This window comes from Papio anubis, chromosome 17, assembly GCF_008728515.1.
Source record: "Papio anubis isolate 15944 chromosome 17, Panubis1.0, whole genome shotgun sequence".
NCBI classification, from domain to species: domain Eukaryota; kingdom Metazoa; phylum Chordata; class Mammalia; order Primates; family Cercopithecidae; genus Papio; species Papio anubis.
This window is the reverse complement of record NC_044992.1, coordinates 55,246,384-55,265,800: the sequence shown is the minus strand read 5'-3', so window position 1 is coordinate 55,265,800 and position 19,417 is coordinate 55,246,384. Positions and strand designations below refer to the sequence as shown.

At 35.6% G+C, this 19,417-nt stretch overlaps 1 protein-coding gene across 8 annotated transcripts in view; it reads right to left on the bottom strand.

Annotated features, from left to right (window-relative positions):
* Positions 1-19,417, bottom strand: part of TANC2 (tetratricopeptide repeat, ankyrin repeat and coiled-coil containing 2) — a 471,789-nt gene that overhangs the window by 352,386 nt on the left and 99,986 nt on the right. For all 8 annotated transcript variants that reach the window (XM_017950844.3, XM_031657665.1, XM_031657666.1 and 5 more), the window contains one exon: positions 712-783. In XM_017950844.3, the coding sequence (XP_017806333.1) occupies positions 712-783 (72 nt within the window). The remainder of the gene's footprint in view (positions 1-711; positions 784-19,417) is intronic.

Sequence of the window (19,417 nt, the reverse complement as noted above, 5' to 3'; positions counted from 1 at the left end):
GTACTTATTATTGGCACTTAAGGATACAGCAGTGATCAAAGCACAAAAATCACTGCTATCACAAAACATCCATTCTAGTTTTGAACAGAGAAAATAAACAGAATAAATACGAAGGTGGTAAGTACTATAAAGAAAAAGGAATGCAGAGCTGGTGATCATGCAATGTTAAATAACTTAGAAAAGGTCTAACTGGAGATTTCACTGACTCAGAATGTTTTTACCTACTTTCAAAGTTGTCCCTTCAAAAATTAATCAAATGCCTGTGATAATAAATTTTAAATAGAAAAGGAAAATAAGAAGGAAGATCCTAACATAGCAATTACCAACAAAAACCATTTCTTCTGAGAGAGCTACGACAACAAATACTATATTGATGAAATTTAAAAAACCAGTGTGTGATGATACTCCAACAAACGTTGAAAATTCACTTTTGGTTACATTCCAAAAGTGGTATCTCGATATATACCATAATGCTTCAAAATTACTTAAACTTTAATATCATTTAAAACGCAGGCACTAGACAGTATTTAATTTTCTTATATCTTGAATAAATAATATACAGATTTTTATATCATATCATTTAAATCCTAAATGAGAAACTAGACTATCTAAACTATACCATGGCAATATCCTAGTTTCCAAATTAAGTACTAGAAAGAAATATCTAATGTTATTTTTTGAAATTTAATAATCAATTTGATGAAAATTTACCTTGCCCAGAGCGGCTTTGGCGAGAGTCTACACTTGACTGTCTTCGATCCGGTGGTTCCTCGCTCCCTCCATCTGCATAAAATTAAAAACAGCATAAGTAAATAGATAATGAGATTGACATAACAGTGTCTCTGACATTATCTACATATTAAAACTACTATATGGATCATTTATTTCTATTTCCTATAATCTGGATCATTAAAATATTTGAGGATTTTTCTTATATAAACCAATGGTTCTTACCCTTATTTTTGTGGGTTTACACTCCCCTCTTGAAGTCTTAAGAAAGTGTAGGAGTTTTTCCCCTCCCCCATATGTATATACTCTACTTTGTATATAATGAAGGAAAGTTAGCAACTCCAAAGTTCAGTCACAGAATTCCAGTTAAGAAGGCCTGATTTAAAACAATCTTTTAAATTAATTACAGCTGCTTTTTCTGTCTAAAGTACAACAGTACATCAAATAATCCCTAGGACTGTTTTACTATAATAAGAATTACATACATTATGTTTTATAAGAGATAAAAATCAATAAACCTATAAAAGAAATCAATAAAAGCTAAAAACCAAATAAATCTTGAGTTTACCATGATTTTTAAAATTATATAGAAACAAATCCATTTCATTATATACATCTTCTTTTAAGAAATAAGCAAAACACTCATGCACTTTAAGAAAAGTTAAAACAAATTTTACTTTATGTAAATAATTCCCTCAATTTTGTTACACAGAAACAGAAAAATTACACATCATAAATTCATTAAAACAGGCACAGTAAAACAGAAATTAATACACTGAGAATGTAAAGTATAATATAAAAAATGAAACTAAACCAAGCAAAATCTTTAACATAGTGGTCTATACACTTACAAATTTGTTATCACTTTAATCAGATAAATGCATTAAGGCATCAACAATTTCCTTTGTTCTTTCTTTCATACAATCACTTATTTTTTAACTCGACATGGAAAAGGGGTAGTAGCTGTAAGCAGGTTTAATAAAGAGTATTCTTGCTCTGTCATCTACTTACTCTATGGTTTATTCTTTGTAATAGAGCTCGCGTATTAACATCTATTGCTTTTTAAACAGATGGCCTGTTTTTTAATTCATTATTGATAGAAAGCTTCCTTTTAAATATATTTATTATATGTAAGGCCTAGCAATAATTAAATCCAATTCATGTATATAGATCAACTATTCTTTATTTTGTAGAGGGCTGTTAAACTAGCAAGTACAGCAGCATTTAATCGATTCCAAATATACAATGACAATACAAAATAGTAAGTACATTGCCAGGAAATATTAATATCTCTTAGTCCACAGTAATCTAGTAAAACACTCCACTAATTTAATTAGTCAGATTTGTAAAATAACTTATCACATAGAAAGATACTCAAAGTAATAGGCAACCATATTTTTCCTTCCAGTATGAAAATCCTGTTTAAATATAAATCAGTTTAAATATTATTTTAGTTCTGCTGTTACTACATAAGTTACCATATTTGAATAAAAAGACATGTTGACAAAACAAGGTGTTATCTGAAAGACAAATATGAGAAATTTTTCTTTGACATTATTTTAAAAAATTAAAGCAAAAATCAAGTCATGGATTATCATCTCTGAATGGGTGATCTGCTTCTGTTGAAATTAAAACTTAAATTATTTAATTTTGCCCTTTTAAAGGAAATGTGAACGTTTATAATCCTTCTTAACTGTACTTCAAATTCTAAGTAAACAACTCTATAAATTATACGGATTCTTTTTAATAAGGCTCAGTATTTCAACTGGGTCAAGTCAAATTTAATTTCTAAGTTTTAAACCCTCTATGATTCCTTCCACCTCACTCTCTTGTGAATTAATATTCAGTATGTCCAAAAATCCTAAAGTTTTCTCTTCTTTCTAAAATGTATTTAAGAACAGACAGAAAGGTAGCCAACAATTACTATGTACTCTCTGCCAGGTATTTTATATAGTTCATCAAAGCCCTATGAAGTAAAGTCCTATTTCACAGCTAAGAACACTGAAACTCATGGTGACTAACTGAAATCCAGTGACAAAACCAGTAAAAGTGAAACGGGATTTTAACCCAAGGATGTTTGACTCAATACATCTCTCTGATACTAATTTCTACCCAAATGTATTAAATATTCTAAGTTCAAGTCATGTTCCCATTTTATTCTTTTCTCACGAAAACGATGTTAAAAAAAGCACTAATCAGTAACTACAGCAATTCTTCCTTTACAGAATAGAGGCATTCTAACAAAGCAGGTTATGAAGACTTAGTCTTACAACATAATCTTCCTATTTGCTTCCAATATAAAATCAAAAGACATACTTTCTAAAGAAAAAAAAAAAAATGTTTTTCCCAAAACCCAAGTTTGTTCTATTTATTCATTCTACTGAAAGAGAGCTTCTCTTGACAATGAACTGGACACAACCAAAATAATGTACCTCATAGGAATTCTGGTACACTGCCGCCCCAGGTCTCTATTACTGTTCCTTTCTAATGAATACCATTATTTAAGAAATTCTAGGGCTGGGCAAAATGATTCACGCCTGTAATCCCAGCACTTTGGGAGCCCAAGGTGGGAAGACGGCTTGAGGCCAGGAATTCCAGGTTACAATGAGCTATGCTAAGATCCACCACTGCACTCCAACTGGGCGACACGAAGAGACTTTGTCTCTTTAAAAAAAAAAAAAAAAAAAAAAAATTCTACACTCTATTAAGAAAATTTAGTACGTGACATTCTGTATACCCATGCTTGGGTAACTAAAGTCCCTATCATGCATCTGTTCCCCACATCTATGAAATCTATCACTGCAAGCTTAGGTATACATGCTTTACAAGGAATTCAAGAAAAAAGCTGCTCTAACAAGAAAAATAAGTAAAACTAGTTCTTTCTAAATGCTTACAGTGTGAAAATATGATATATTTTCTTTTTAGTGAAAGGTCAATGCTCATGACATTGATACATGAATAACTCTTATCAAATCAACTACTTGAGATGGAAACATTTTTAACTCACCTATAGTTAGGCACAATGTTAACCTGCATGTGCTGTCATAGAAATTACACTGTGAGAAACAACTAAGAACCCTGATCTACCTGCTTAATGTGTTTTTAAAAAATCTTTAAACGCATTTACCTACAATAATTTGCATTTTAAAAAGACACCCCTTATAGTACTGTAGAGACTAGGGTGGTGGTTTTCAATACTAGATGAACAAACACATGTGGTTCTGCTCTAATAAAACTTCCTTTATGGTCACAAAATTTTAATTTCTTATAATTTATATGTCACAAAATATTATTATTCTTTTAATTTATTTCAACCATTTACAAATATAAAAACCATTCTTAGATTATGGGCCCTACAAAAACCAGGAGTGACCTAGATTTTGCCAGTGGTAAATGACCCCTGATCTAAAGGCAGGGAGATTAGTTTAGAAGGCTAATTAGAGCAATCTCTGTGAAAAGGAATGAGTTGAATGACTTGAGAGTAAGGCCAATAAGGATGAGAAGGCGGCTCTGCAAATGATGTCTGGCCTAGGGGCCATTGAAAGTATAATGGCTGCATGGGCTCAAGGATCCTTTTCTTGGCTCTCTCTAGGTGATCCTTTAGGGAGTAAAATGTAAAATTCCCCCAAACCACCCCAAATAAATGGAATACCTGACTGCTTAATTACATGTTACATCTCAATCTTCTCTGTGACCAAGAAAGGCTCTTACAAGGTGACTAGAAGTGCACCATGCATTGTGAAAGGGATTTTTTTCCCCTTAAGTAAAGTTTACGGTTTTTATTTTAAATAAACATTGCTGAAAACCACAATATCTAGATTATGTTGTAATATCATTTCCTATTTTCATGAAAAACTAATGTGTACATCATTTCTACAGTCTGAATTTGAGACTTGGGTTTGAAACCAAAATTATATATTTGAATATTAAAATCCATTTATAAAAATTTCTGTAAACAAGTATTTTACATAAACACTTCATAATAGTTAATAAGGAAATAAAAGCAGCCCACCAAAAATTTCTATTGGTAACCTATTTTCTCCAAATGCAGAATGAAAATATGGCATGTCAAAAAAGACAGCCCAGGCAAAATAGAAGAATACAACAGTCCTCTGTAGAGGACCTACTCCTTTTATTTAATTTGTAATTATTTATACGTTTTCATGAAAAAAGCCCAATGGAACCCAGTAATCATTAAGATACCTGAGACAGACATCAATAAATTACTAGAGGAGATATGAGATAATGTGCCTGTGAATGAAATACAAAAATAAGAAGCTTCTTAGAATATTTAATTTGTATTCTACTTTTAGTAAAGTTACCAGGAAATGTGTGGGAATATATACTCACGTACATACAAATGCACAAAAAGTCAGTACGTGGGCATTACACCTGAGTTTTAGTTCCATACCTGCCATTTTTAGATGAGTTTCTCTGAGCCTCAGTGTTTTCATCTGTAAAACTGAGGTCAAAGTAACATCTTCCTCTGAAAGTTGTGAGGTTCAAATGACTTAACACATGTGACAGTACTTTGTATTCTCTAAATTGGTGATTTTCAGCCAGGAGCAAACCAGGGACTTCTAGAGACATTTTTGATTGTTACAATTGGAAGTGTGCTACTCATTTCTAAAGAGCAGAGGCTGGAGATGCTGCTAAATATTCTAGAATTCACAGGACTGCCTACCACCACAAAGATTTATCAGGCCTCAGATTTCAACAGTGCCAATAGCTGAGAAATATGTTCATAATGTAAATGTTCATAACGATCATAATTATCAAAATTATATACAAATAAGCTAATTATCTTTCTGTAAATAAGTTTCAAATATACAGAAAATACAGTGAAAAATATAACTGACACTGATACAGCAACTATCAAACTTTACCAAATCTTAAGATTTCCCATATTTGCATCAATTTGTTTTAAACTAAAACACTACCAGTTATATACAGCTGATATTTTCATTATACAGTTCTCCAATACAACTTCCCTTCTTCCATCCCTCCCCAAATTAACCACTATCCTATCTTAATATGTAAAATCACATGAATGTTTTTATACTTTTATTACATATATATGCCTCCACAAATGTTTACATTATATAAGTGTAATGATACTATATCATCCAGCAATGTGCCATTTTTACTTAATACTTATGTTTTGAAATTTCTCTGTGTGGACATTCATTTTAACTCTAGAATAGTATTCCACAGTATGAATATATCAATGGTATCTATTCTCTTACTAATGAAGATTTAGACACTCTCCAAATTTATAGTACTTCAAAAGGAAGTCTGCAATGAACCATTTCCTACAGCACATGTCTAACCTGCTTGTATATAAGCTCCTTGTGCACATGTTCAAGATATAGAAGTGAAACTACTAAATCATATAATGCAAAAACTCTGTGAGAGCAACCAAATTTCTGCCAAAGACAGTTGCATTAATTTTTATTTCCACAAAAAGTGAACGTTCCCATTTCCTCACAATCTCACGACTACTACTCAGGTTTTTTTCATTTCTGCTAAAGAATGTGAATTGCTATCTGATTCTTGTTTAATTTGCCTTTCCCTCATTAATAATGAAGCTGAGCATGTTTTACTGGCCATTTAGTGTGTGCATATTCTTGTTCATATCCTCCGCCTATTTTTGCCACAACTTTCTGATCTGCATGTTTTCTGATAAGAAATCTACAGTCATTCAAACTGTTGTTCCCCTCTAAGTAATGTGTTATTTCTCTCGGGCTGCTTTCAAGATTTTTTCTTTATCTTTAGTTTTCAGCAGATTGGTCACATAGAGATTGGGTATGAATTTCTTTGCATTTATCCTATTAAGGATTCAGTCAGCTTCTTGAATCTGTAAATTTGTGCTATTTACCAAATTTGACAAATTCTCAGCTATAAGTTCTTCAAATACTATTTTAACACCATATTTTTCCTTGTCTTTTCCTGGAACTCCAATGGTATGAATCTAGATCTTTTGTTACTACGCTACAGATTCCTGTGGTTCTATTCCTCGTCATCCTTGCTTTTCTCTCTGTTGTTTAGATTTGGATAATTTCTATGGATCTGTCTTCAAGTTCACTGACTCCTTCTGCAGTCACCTCCATTATGCTACTGAACCCATCAAGTTTGCTTCTTGTTTGGGTCTTTATATTTAGTATTTCTAAAATTTTCATTAGGTTTTTCTTTTTATATCTCCTATTTCTTTCCTAAGACTTTTTATTTTTCCATTCATTTCAAGAAGGTTCACATGGTTGCTTGGAGTATTTTAAAATTATTTTCCCATTGGGAATTTATTATTTTTAATAAAATAAAATATAGGGTGTTGATTTAATTTCATACATGAGAGATAAAAAGTTAAGACTTTTCAGGCTGAAATATATTACACTTCAGAAGAGAGGCATCAATTATTCTAGTAACAATAAAATGTTTCCTTTATTATTTTACCCCATAGAGAAGCATTTTTATAATAGTTGCATTAAAATCTTTGTCAGATAATTCCAATATCTCGGTCATCTCTTGGAGTTGGTATCTATTGTCTTTTCCCTTGCAAACTGCTATTTTCCTAGTTCTTTGTGTATCAATTTCATATGTAATTTGTATGTCACACTTTGTATGTAATTTTGGTTGTATCCAGACATTATGAATGTTTTGAGTTATGAAACTCCAAGGCTTCTTTAATACTACAGGAAATGTTACATTTTTCAAAGCCTTTGCTGTTGATATCTGCACTGCCTGTGTACCCCAAAGTGGTCAGTCAGAGTGCTGGGCAGTGATCTGTTAGGTCAGTTCTAAAGTCCATGGTATGACACTTAGGACCAAATTCACACCTGTGAAGCTCAGGGGTGACTCCAAGAGCTCATAAAAATTTAATGGGGTTGACTTCGAGGTGCCCCTCACTGCAATCTTTTTAGCACTTTCCATTTCCCTAAGCCTTCTCTTTTGGTACCCTGACAAAACCTGGGGCTATAGTAACCTTGCTCTGCATGTATTTCATGACTATATCTGTGTCTGGAGCACAGTGGTAGGAAGAACGAAGGGGGGAAAAAAAAAAAGCTTTCATTAATAATCTAAAGAATGGGACTATAGCTCCACCAGAGAGGATGGGTTCCCCTTTCTCACTATTTTGGATTATGTGAATTCTTGATGTTATCACTAACGTGGGGGGCCAGGGCAGCAGAAAATAAAACAACAGGAAACGGGGGTGCGCATTTGGCATATTCTGAGTGTTAAGAGTTCCTTTCTCATTCTTCAAAACAGATTTAGAGGGCTTCCACTGTAGATATCTCTTTCTCTGCCCTGGTGCCCACTCCTAGTTTTTGAACTACATTGTAAACCTAGCCTCCATGCCTGCTCCAGTGCCAGGTGAGTGGCAACAGCTTCAAGCTCCATGCTGGCCCCTGCAGCCCCAGGCTCCAGATCTGTCCTACCACCAGGCTGGCCCCACATATCTAGGGTTCCAGACCTATCTCACTGCCAGGCCAGCCCAAGGGACCTGATGCTATATGCAGGCTCCTAACTACTCAGTCTGCAGGCCAGCCACAGGCTCCACGCTGGCCCCAGAACCAGGCCAGCTCTCAAAGTCCCAAGCTTCAGACCTACCCTTTGCCAGGCTAGCATCTGTGGCCCCAGGATCCAGACCTGACCCTGAGGACCAAGGCTCCAGTTGACCCAGGTCCAGGCCCATCCCAACAGACCCTGACAACAGGATGCACCTTGCAGGCCCAGGCTCCAGGACCAAGACTTGCCTCAGAGACAACAGGTAGGAGGATCGTTGAAGCCTGGGAGGTCAAGACTGCAGTGAGCCATGATTGCACCACTGGGTGCAATCTGTCACCCACTGCACTCCAGTCTGGGCGGCAGAGCAAGACCCTGTCTCAAAAAAAAAAAAAGAAAAAAGAAAAAACCGCCTGCATAGCAAAGAAAATAATCAATAGAGTGAAGAGATAACCTACAAAATGGAAAAAATATTTGCAAACCATACATCTGACAAGAAGCTAATATTCAAAATATGCAAGGAACTCAATTCAATAGCAAGAGAACAAATTATCTTATTGAAAAATGGACAAAGAACCTGAATAGACATTTCTCTAAATAAGACATATAAAGAGCCAACAGGTATATAGAAACATGCCCAACAGCACTAACCATCAGAGAAATGCAGATTAAAACCACAATAAGCCACCACCTCATACATAATTAATAAGACAAAAGATAAATGTTGCTAAGGATGTGGAGAAAAGCGAACTCTTGTACACTGTTGGTAGTAATATAAAATTAATACAGCGATTATAGAAAACAGTATGGAGGTTCCTTAAAAATTTAAAAATAGAACTACCATGTGATTCAAGAATTCCCACTTTTGGGTATATATTTGAAGGAAAGTAAATCTACGTATGTCAAAGAGATCTGCACTCTCTCGCATATTCATTACAACACTGTTCACAATAGCCAAGATATGGAATCAACCTAAGTGTTTATCAACCAATGAATGGATAAAGAAAATGTGGTGAATATGTGGGTGAATACACACAATGTAATACTATTCAGTCTTAAGAAAGAAGGAAATCTGTCATTTGCAACAACATGGGTGAACCAGGAGGACATCATGCTATGTAAACTAAGCCAAGCACAAAAAGACAAATACTCCATTGTCTCACTTACATGTGGAACCTAAAAAAATCAAAATAACTGAAACAGAGTAGAATGGTGGTTGTTAGGGGCTTGAAGGGAGCAGGGGTGTGCAGGGAGAAATGGGGAAATGCTGCTCAAAGGCTACTGAGTTTAGTTTGATAGGAGAAATAGGTGCCGGAAATCTATTGTACAGAATGGTGACTATAGTTAATAATGCATTGCATATTTCTTTAAATTGCTAAGAGTGCAGATATTAAATATTCTCAGCAAAAAGCAAAAAAAAAAGTTTGAGACATTAGATATGTTAATTAGCTTGATTTAATCCTTTCACAATTTATACATATACCAAAACATCACACTGTATGTCATAAATATATACTACTTTTATTTTTAAATTATAATTTAATATACAACCAACAGTATATAAAGATTAACAGATTATCCAGAAACAATAAAATCCACAATAATTTTTGTATTCCAACCATTTGAAAAGTAATATATTTAAAAACATGGAAATATATGAAAGGAAAATTGTAAAAAGGCTCTATAAAGAGTTTTTCATTGAATAGCAGAGGCATTTATGTATCAATATTAGATCAAGCTTAAGAGATTAAGAAATACTTTAAAAGTAATTCTGAGAATCTCCATAGTGAAATGATTGTATAATTGTTTGTTTTTGTTTGTTTGTTTTTGAGACAGGGTCTCACTCTGTCACCCACAAGGGAATACAGTGGTGTGATAATGGCTCATTGCAGCTTTGACCTCCTGGGCTCAAGTGATCCTCTCATCTCAGCCTCCTGAGTAGCTGAGACCACAGGCACACCAAAACATCTGGATAACTTTTTTTTTGTAATTTTTGTAGAGAACAGGGTCTCACTATGTTGCTCTGGCTGGTCTCAAAATTCTTGGGCTCAAGCAATCCTTTTGCCTCAGCCTCTCAAACTGCTAGGATTACAGGTGTGAGCCACTGTGCCTGGCTGTAGTATTTTTTAATATAAAGACTATAATTCTTATTCCTCCCAAATTGAATGGAACCATATTACTTTCACTTTTTCATTCTATCAGACTTTCTTTGAATTATGTCACTGATTCATGTCGTTTTACAGTGATATAGCATTAGCAATCATTATGTAGAACCTGTCCATATATATATATTGAAGATTACATACTCAGTAGATGTCCAGCATCTTTAAAAGCTCAGAATACAGATAAGAGCCCACAGATTTTAAACATGTCAGACACTGATGGAAGACACCTTAGTTAAGAACTCTGGGCCATCAAAAAATTATAAAGAAAATTGTGAAAACGTAGTGGCAGTGGAACAGTTTTTGCATCTTCCAAAATTCCAACATAAGTATTATCAGAACAATCAGAGAATAAAACAACTACCCAGGAACAAGAATTACAATACTGGGTAACAAAGTGTGATATTGTAAGAGATGTATCTATATACATATATACATACACACACACACACACACACACACACACACACACACACATGTCTTTGTCCCAGTTCCTGATACAGGTCTCTTAATCCTTTGGAATTTCCTGGGTGATGGGAGGGCCTTTTGTTCTAATGAGTTAATTCTTGGTGGGCTCCTGGATGGGGGTTGGTCACCAGAAAGACCAAGCCATGATTAGAAGCTAGAACTTTCAGCCCATGATGCCTCATTCTCCTAGAAGGAGAGGACTAGAGATTTAGTTAACAGTCCATCACGCCTATGTAACAAAGCCTCCATGAAAATTCCTGAACTACAGAGTTTGGGAACTTCGGGTTGCTGAATATATGCACAGTGGTGTGCCCCCAAGGGGGCATGGAAGCTCCAGAGTCTTTATCCAATACCCTGCCTTAAGCATCTCTATCATCTGGCTGTGCCTGAGACATATTGTTTTATAATAAACAGCTAAACATGTGTAAAATGTTTCCCTGAGTTCTATGAGACATTCTAGCAAATGCTCAAACCTGAGGAAGGGGTTGTGGGGACCTCCAATTTTTGTCCCTGTCAGAAATACTAGAAACTTAGACTTGCAACTGGCATCTGAAGTGGCTGTCAGGTTTGTAGCACTGAGCCCTTAACCAATGGGATTTGACTCTAACTCTAGGTAGCCAGAATTGAACTGAATTATAGGACACCCGATTGGTGTCTTCAGAGAAGTGAAGAATTGTTTGGGGGAGAAAAATGCCCCCACACATCTGGTCACAGACGGGTTCTGTATGTAGAGTACAGTAGAAGAATACTGTTGAATTTTCCTCTGTACACAGGGTATCCTTGCAAACCCTAATATAAATGGGTAGAGCTAAGAACAAACAAAACAGCTATAGACCTGAAACTTAATGAGCATCTACATGAGACAAAATGGCGGGGGGGTGGCGGCTTGGGGAGTAATAGGGTCTATGACAGACCACAAAACTGGCAATCACTAGAATGCAACTCACCGGAAAATACAAAGAGTTAATTTAATAACAGCAGCTGACAATGAAAGGTGTTTGCCCACTCTAAGAGCAAATGAGTACACGGGGCTCACAGTAGAAAGTTCAGAAGAGGCTTAGTTTAGCAATGTGTACTCTTGAAACTGATCTGCCAAGCTAGGGCTCCATGCTAAAAAGAAAGTGCGAGAAATGGAATCAAAATTCAGCAGAAAAAGGACAAAAGGGACAAAGAAAAGAGAAGGTCTAAATCAAAGTACAAGAGGAGAACAGGGTCAGAAGGCAAGCTGCGATGTAACACTTTACAAAAACACAACAAAAGAGGAAGTTATGTGGAGTCAGAAAAAGCTATCATGTCTCCTTATACATACTTGGGCAAACTAATTTTAAATAAAAATGATTGACAAGAAAGTATCAAGGTCGAATTCCACAGACAGGAAAGAGAGAGAATAAAAAGCATCATAATACCTTCAATGAAAGTACACCAAAAAGGCTTATTCAAAAAAAAATTTAAACTAATATACAATTCAAAACTGTAATGTGCAATTTCAAAAAGTGCTAAAGATGTCAAGAAAATTAGATAACACATCAAAGAGCAATACAAATCAGAATCAGAAAAACTCAGAAATGAAGAGACAGAAATCAGAAAAGAATTATAAATAAAAGTCATTTCAGTAATAAGACTAAACTAGAAGAAACAGAAGATCAAATAAACATAACAAAATGACCTTAAGAGAAATAGAAGGATATCGTGAAAATGGCCATACTGCCCAAGGTAATTTATAGATTCAATGCCATCCCCATCAAGCTACCAATGAGTTTCTTCACAGAATTGGAAAAAACTGCTTTAAAGTTCATATGGAACCAAAAAAGAGCCCGCATCTCCAAGACAATCCTAAGTCAAAAGAACAAAGCTGGAGGCATCACGCTACCTGACTTCAAACTATACTACAAGGCTACAGTAACCAAAACAGCATGGTACTGGTACCAAAACAGAGATATAGACCAATGGAACAGAACAGAGTCCTCAGAAATAATACCACACATCTACAGCCATCTGATCTTTGACAAACCTGAGAAAAACAAGAAATGGGGAAAGGATTCCCTGTTTAATAAATGGTGCTGGGAAAATTGGCTAGCCATAAGTAGAAAGCTGAAACTGGATCCTTTCCTTACTCCTTATACGAAAATTAATTCAAGATGGATGAGAGACTTAAATGTTAGACCTAATACCATAAAAATCCTAGAGGAAAACCTAGGTAGTACCATTCAGGACATAGGCATGGGCAAAGACTTCATGTCTAAAACACCAAAAGCAACGGCAGCAAAAGCTAAAATTGACAAATGGGATCTAATTAAACTAAAGAGCTTCTGCACAGCAAAAGAAACTACCATCAGAGTGAACAGGCAACCTACAGAATGGGAGAAAATTTTTGCAATCTACTCATCTGACAAAGGGCTAATATCCAGAACCTACAAAGAACTCAAACAAATTTACAAGAAAAAAACAAACAACCCCATCAAAAAGTGGGCAAAGGATATGAACAGACATTTCTCAAAAGAGGACATTCATACAGCCAACAGACATATGAAAAAATGCTCATCATCACTGGCCATCAGAGAAATGCAAATCAAAACCACAATGAGATACCATCTCACACCAGTTAGAATGGCGATCATTAAAAAGTCAGGAAACAACAGGTGCTGGAGAGGATGTGGAGAAATAGGAACACTTTTACACTGTTGGTGGGATTGTAAACTAGTTCAACCATTATGGAAAACAGTATGGCGATTCCTCAAGGATCTAGAACTAGATGTACCATATGACCCAGCCATCCCATTACTGGGGATATACCCAAAGGATTATAAATTATGCTGCTATAAAGACACATGCACACGTATGTTTATTGCAGCACTATTCACAATAGCAAAGACTTGGAATCAACCCAAATGTCCATCAGTGACAGATTGGATTAAGAAAATGTGGCACATATACACCATGGAATACTATGCAGCCATAAAAAAGGATGAGTTTGCGTCCTTTGTAGGGACATGGATGCAGCTGGAAACCATCATTCTTAGCAAACTATCACAAGAACAGAAAACCAAACACCGCATGTTCTCACTCATAGGTGGGAACTGAACAACGAGATCACTTGGACTCAGGAAGGGGAACATCACACACCGGGGCCTATCATGGGGAGGGGGGAGGGGGGAGGGATTGCATTGGGAGTTATACCTGATGTAAATGACGAGTTGATGGGTGCAGCAGACTAACATGGCACAGGTATACATATGTAACAAACCTGCATGTTATGCACATGTACCCTACAACTTAAAGTATAATAATAATAAATAAATTAAAAAAAATAAAAAATAAAAAAAATAAAAAAAAAAAAAAAAAAAAAAGAGAAATAGAAGGTTAAATGGAGGAAAAATTTTAACAAATAAAGAAAGAAGAAAGGGATTAAAAAGGATTTGCAGGAAAGTGACAAATACTGAAAACAGGCAAAGATGGTCCAGCATAAGGATAAATAGGAATCTCTAAAGAAAACCAAAGTGAAAGAACAGAAAAACTGTAACTCAAGATCCCTTTCCAGAAAAAGAAACCTGCATGTAGATGTATGTTTTATATATGTATATATACACCTAGTTATATATGTATTTATATTAATATGTGTGTGTATACATATAGACATATATACATGGAAGGATAAACACACACATACATACACACACACACACACACTTGAAACTATGTATTTCAAGAGTACCCTGTATAGTTGACATTATCAACTTAGATCAATGCACTAAATTCTACTAAAATTACTGGATTTTAAAAAGGGGGTGCATTTGAGTATTTAAGCAAAACTATCATGTAATCTTTTTGTCTGTTTTTTGTTTTTTTTGTTTTTTGAGACGGAGTTTCGCTCTTTTCACCCAGGCTGGAGTGCAATGGCGTGATCTCAGCTCACTAAAACTTCCACCTCCCAGATACAAGCAATTCTCCTGCCTCACCCTCCCCAGTAACTGGGAATACAAGTGCCAGCCACCATGCTTGGCTAATTTTTGTATTTTTAGTAGAGACAGGGTTTCACCATGTTGGTCAGGCTGGTCTCAAACTCTTGACCTCAGGTGATCCACCCACTTTGGCCTCCCAAAGTGCTGGGATTACAGGCATGAGCCACCGTGCCCAGCCATAATCTTTAAATTTTTAATTAAATTTGTTTATTTTGAGACAGGGTCTTGTTACACTGCCCACCCTGGTCTCAAACTCCTGGGCTCAAAAAGAGCCTCTACCTCCTGCCTCCACCTCCTAAGTAGCTGGGACTGTAGGCACACAATATCAAACCTCGTTTCCATAATATGATTTATAAAGAAAAAGAAAAAGAATAAAATGGAACAAGATATTTAAAATACACAAAGAATCTGAGCTAAATATTTTACATTCAGTAAAACTTACCTTTAAGTATAAGGGGTAAAGACAAACTGCTATCAACATGTAAAAACTCAACGAATACTGTTCTTATTAGTTCCTCCTAGTTCCATTAGAAAAAGAACTTTAAGCCACCAAAGTAACTAGAAAGACATCAAAATAAGCACTAGTGGTGAGATTAAATATGCAGTTGTTTCCAGAATTAAGATTAAATGAGGATTTTTTTCTTTTTCTTTTTCTTTTTTTTTTTTTTTTGAGATGGAGTTTCACTCTTGCCTCCTAGGCTGGAGTGCAGTGGTGTGATCTCAGCTCACTGCAACCTCCGCCTCCTGGGTACAAGTGATTCTCCTGCCTCAGCCTCCTAAGTAGCTGGGATTACAGGTTCCCGCCACCACGCCCAGCTAATTTTTGTATTTCTGGTATAGATGGGGTTTCACCATGTTGGCCAGGCTGGTCTCGAACTCCGGACCTCAGGTGATCCGCCTACCTCGGCCTCCCAAAGTGCTGGGATTACAGGCACGGGCCACCGCGCCCGGCCCAAATGAGGACTTTTAAAGAGAGAGACTGTAGTATGTAATCACTACATGATCTGACAATACAAGTACAGTATGACCATAAATGAGTGGAGGAAGAATAGAGACAGCATGAACAACAAGAAAAATTAACTGATTTCAGTAACTGGTGGTGATAATATTCTCAGACCACTCTCGATATAAGGAGGGATAGAGCAAGTGAGTAATTATGGGACACACTAATTCTATCTTCCCTTATGAACCAGGTTTCTCAGTGTGGAAGAAAGGAGCTATGAAGGTAGTACAGAAGTGCAGTAAAAATTCTATAATGCTGAATCTATATTGGAAACATCAATACAATCTTATAAATCACAGGTATATCCTAACTCTATCCACTGCAAACGCCTAGAAACAGACTGATCCAGTAGCAGTGGATATCTCTAGTGCCCACATTGTGATCTTGAAATGCCATTCTCCATTAAAAGAAACCCGGACTTCTTAAAGAACTAGCTGGTCTGAAAAGGAAATGTACTAGATGAACCTGGAACATCTGACATCCCCAATAGTAAGGAAACTATCAAGACTATTCTCAATTATGGTCATGTCAAAAAGGTTAGTGAAGAGGCTCTCACTGGCCAGGAGATCATAAAATGTTTAAAGAAAACAAAAACAAAACAAAACACTAACTGGTCACATTCTGAGATTGACAAGAAATCAATTATCTTGCAAACTGGGAAGATGAAAAAAAAAAGCAAGCATTGATGCTGCCTTACCTATATTACTAATAGCCAAAGGATGCATAAGAGGGATATCCCTAAAAATTATTTTGGATAGTAAGTAGGACACAAAAGATGGAATCAGAATATCACCATTCTGCGACTTGTAATGAATTAATAGCTGTATAGGCATTGGGGATCAGTGCCTAAAAACATCAAAAGAGAGTAAAAACAAGTGATGATAGGAACACAACTACAGCTTTGCCAAAGCTACCAAACCTGAATCTGGTCAAACTTCTTAGAATATAGCTGTCAATTTTCAGGAAAAACAAAGTACAGAAGAAAATGTTTAATTGTTCCTGAGTACATATTCAACAAAATCCAGCTATTGATTTTCAAGAAAAGCAAAGGGCAAAATGTTGAGTTGTGTCTGAGTACACAAACAACATAATTCAGACTGAAGGAAAGTCTACAGGTCCAATGACCCAGATCTCTTAACAGATTTTTTGAAAACATAAAAAAATTAATTCCCAAAGAAATCAAAGAGATGATACAAAGGAAAAACATCCTGGGCTCATGGATTGGAAGAATCAATATCATTAAAACAGCTATACTACCCAAAGCAATTTACAGGTTCAATGCTATTCCTATCAAACTATCAATAACATTCTTCACCGAACTGGAAAAAAACTACAAAAATTGATATGAAACCCAAAAAGAACCCAAACAGCCAAGGCAAATCCTAAGCAAAAATATCAAAGATGGAAGCATCACATTACCTGACTTCAAACTATACTACAGGACTACAGTAACCAAAACAGCATGAAAAACAGTAACAAAAACTGATACAAAAATAGACACATGGACCAAACTAAGATAACCAAAACTGATACAAAAACAGACACATAGACCAATAGATGAGAACAGAAAACCCAGAAATAAGGCCACACATCTACAACCATCTGATGTTCAACAAAGCTGACAGAAACAAACAGGAAACAAATAGGAAAGGACGCCCTATTCAATAACTGGTGCTGGGATAACTGGCTAGTGTAATATGCAGAAGACTGAAATTGGACCCTTTCCTTACACCATATATAAAAATCAATTCCAGATGGAGTAAAGATTTAACTGTAACACCCAAAACTATAAATACCCTAGAAGACAACCTAGGCAATCCCATTCTGGACACAGGAACTGGCGGAGATTTCATGGCAAAGATGCCAAAAGCAATTGCAACAAAAGCAAAAATTGATAAATGAGGTGTAATTAAACAAAAGAGCTTCTGGACAGCAAAAGAAACTATCAACAGAGTAAATAGACGATCTAAAAAATGGGAGAGAATTTGTACAAACTATGCATCTGACAAAAGTCTAATATCCGTCATCTATAAGAAACTTAAAAAACCAAATAACCTCATTAAAAAGTGGGCAAAGGACATGAATAGACATCTTACAAAAGAAAACATACCTATGTGGCCAAGAAGAATTTGAAAAAAAAAAAAAGCTCAATATCACTGATCATTAGAGAAATGCAAATCAAAACCACAATGAGATACCATCTCACATGAGTCAGAATGGCTATTACTTAAAAAGTCAAAAAATAACAGATACTGGCAAATTTCGGAGAGAAGGTTAATGCTTATACACTGTTGGTGGGAGTGTATTCAGTTCATTCATTGTGGAAAGCAGTGTGGCAATTCTTCAACGGACTAAAAACAGAATTACTATTCAACCCAGCAATCCCACTAACCAAAAGAATACAAAATTGTTCTACCATAAAGGCACATACACATGTATGTTCATTACAGCACTGTTCACAATAACAAAGACATGGAATCAACCTAAATGCCCATCAATGGCAGATTGGGTAAAGAAAATGTGATACACCTACACCATGGAATACTACACAGCCATAAAAAAGAACAAGATTATATCCTTTGCAAGAACATGGATGGAGCTAGAGGTCATTATTCTTAGCAAACTAACACAGGAACAGAAAACCAAATACCACACGTTCTCACTTACAAGTGGGAGCTAAACGATGAAAACACATGGACACAAAAGAGGGAAACAATAGACACTGGGGCCTACTTAAGGGTGAAGGGAGCGAGCAGAGAGAGGATCAAAAAAAATATCTATTAGGTACTAGGCCTAGTTCCTGGGTGATGAAATAATCTTTACAACACACCCCCATGACACAAATTCACCTATAAACCAACCTGCACGTGTAACCCTAGACCTAAAATAAACTTTTTTTTTAAAGAAAAAAAATTATAAAGTCCTAAATTACTGTAGAATAAAGATTCACTTTAACAAAACAGAAATCTATGACTTCTTATATCAGAGGTATCAGGATATGTAAATACAGTCTTAGTCAATTTTCCTTCCTTGTGATCATTTAATTTGTTTATTTAAGTATACTTCTTCTCTTTTACTTGGGAGTCAATCATAATAAACAACATTCCTATGCAGGTATGTCATAAATGTTCATTTTTCTGATTTTTCTGTGTGGATAAAATGGCATATACGCATTGCATTCTCTGTTTTAACATCAAAACATGCCCTCAACTGGACATGATGGCATGCACCTGTAGTCCCAGCTACTCAAGATGGTGAGGCTGGAGGATCACTTGAGACCAGGAGTTAGTTGGAGGCCAGTCTGTGCAACACAGTGGGCATAGTGAGACCTTGCCTCTTTAAAAAAATAAAAATTAAAATTAAAATTAAAAAAATGCCTTGTCTTTGAAGTAACATGAATAAAACATAGGCCATTTCTCCTCACCAGGACTGTTCTCCTAAACTATAAAAGGGAAAAAATAAATATAGAACAAATCTTCCAATAATTTTAAATTTATGCAATCTGTAGAATGCCAGAGTATCAATAAAACAACCCACAGGAGAAATACAGATAAGAAATGGCTTAAGAAATAGTTTCCAGTCACCAAACCAATGAT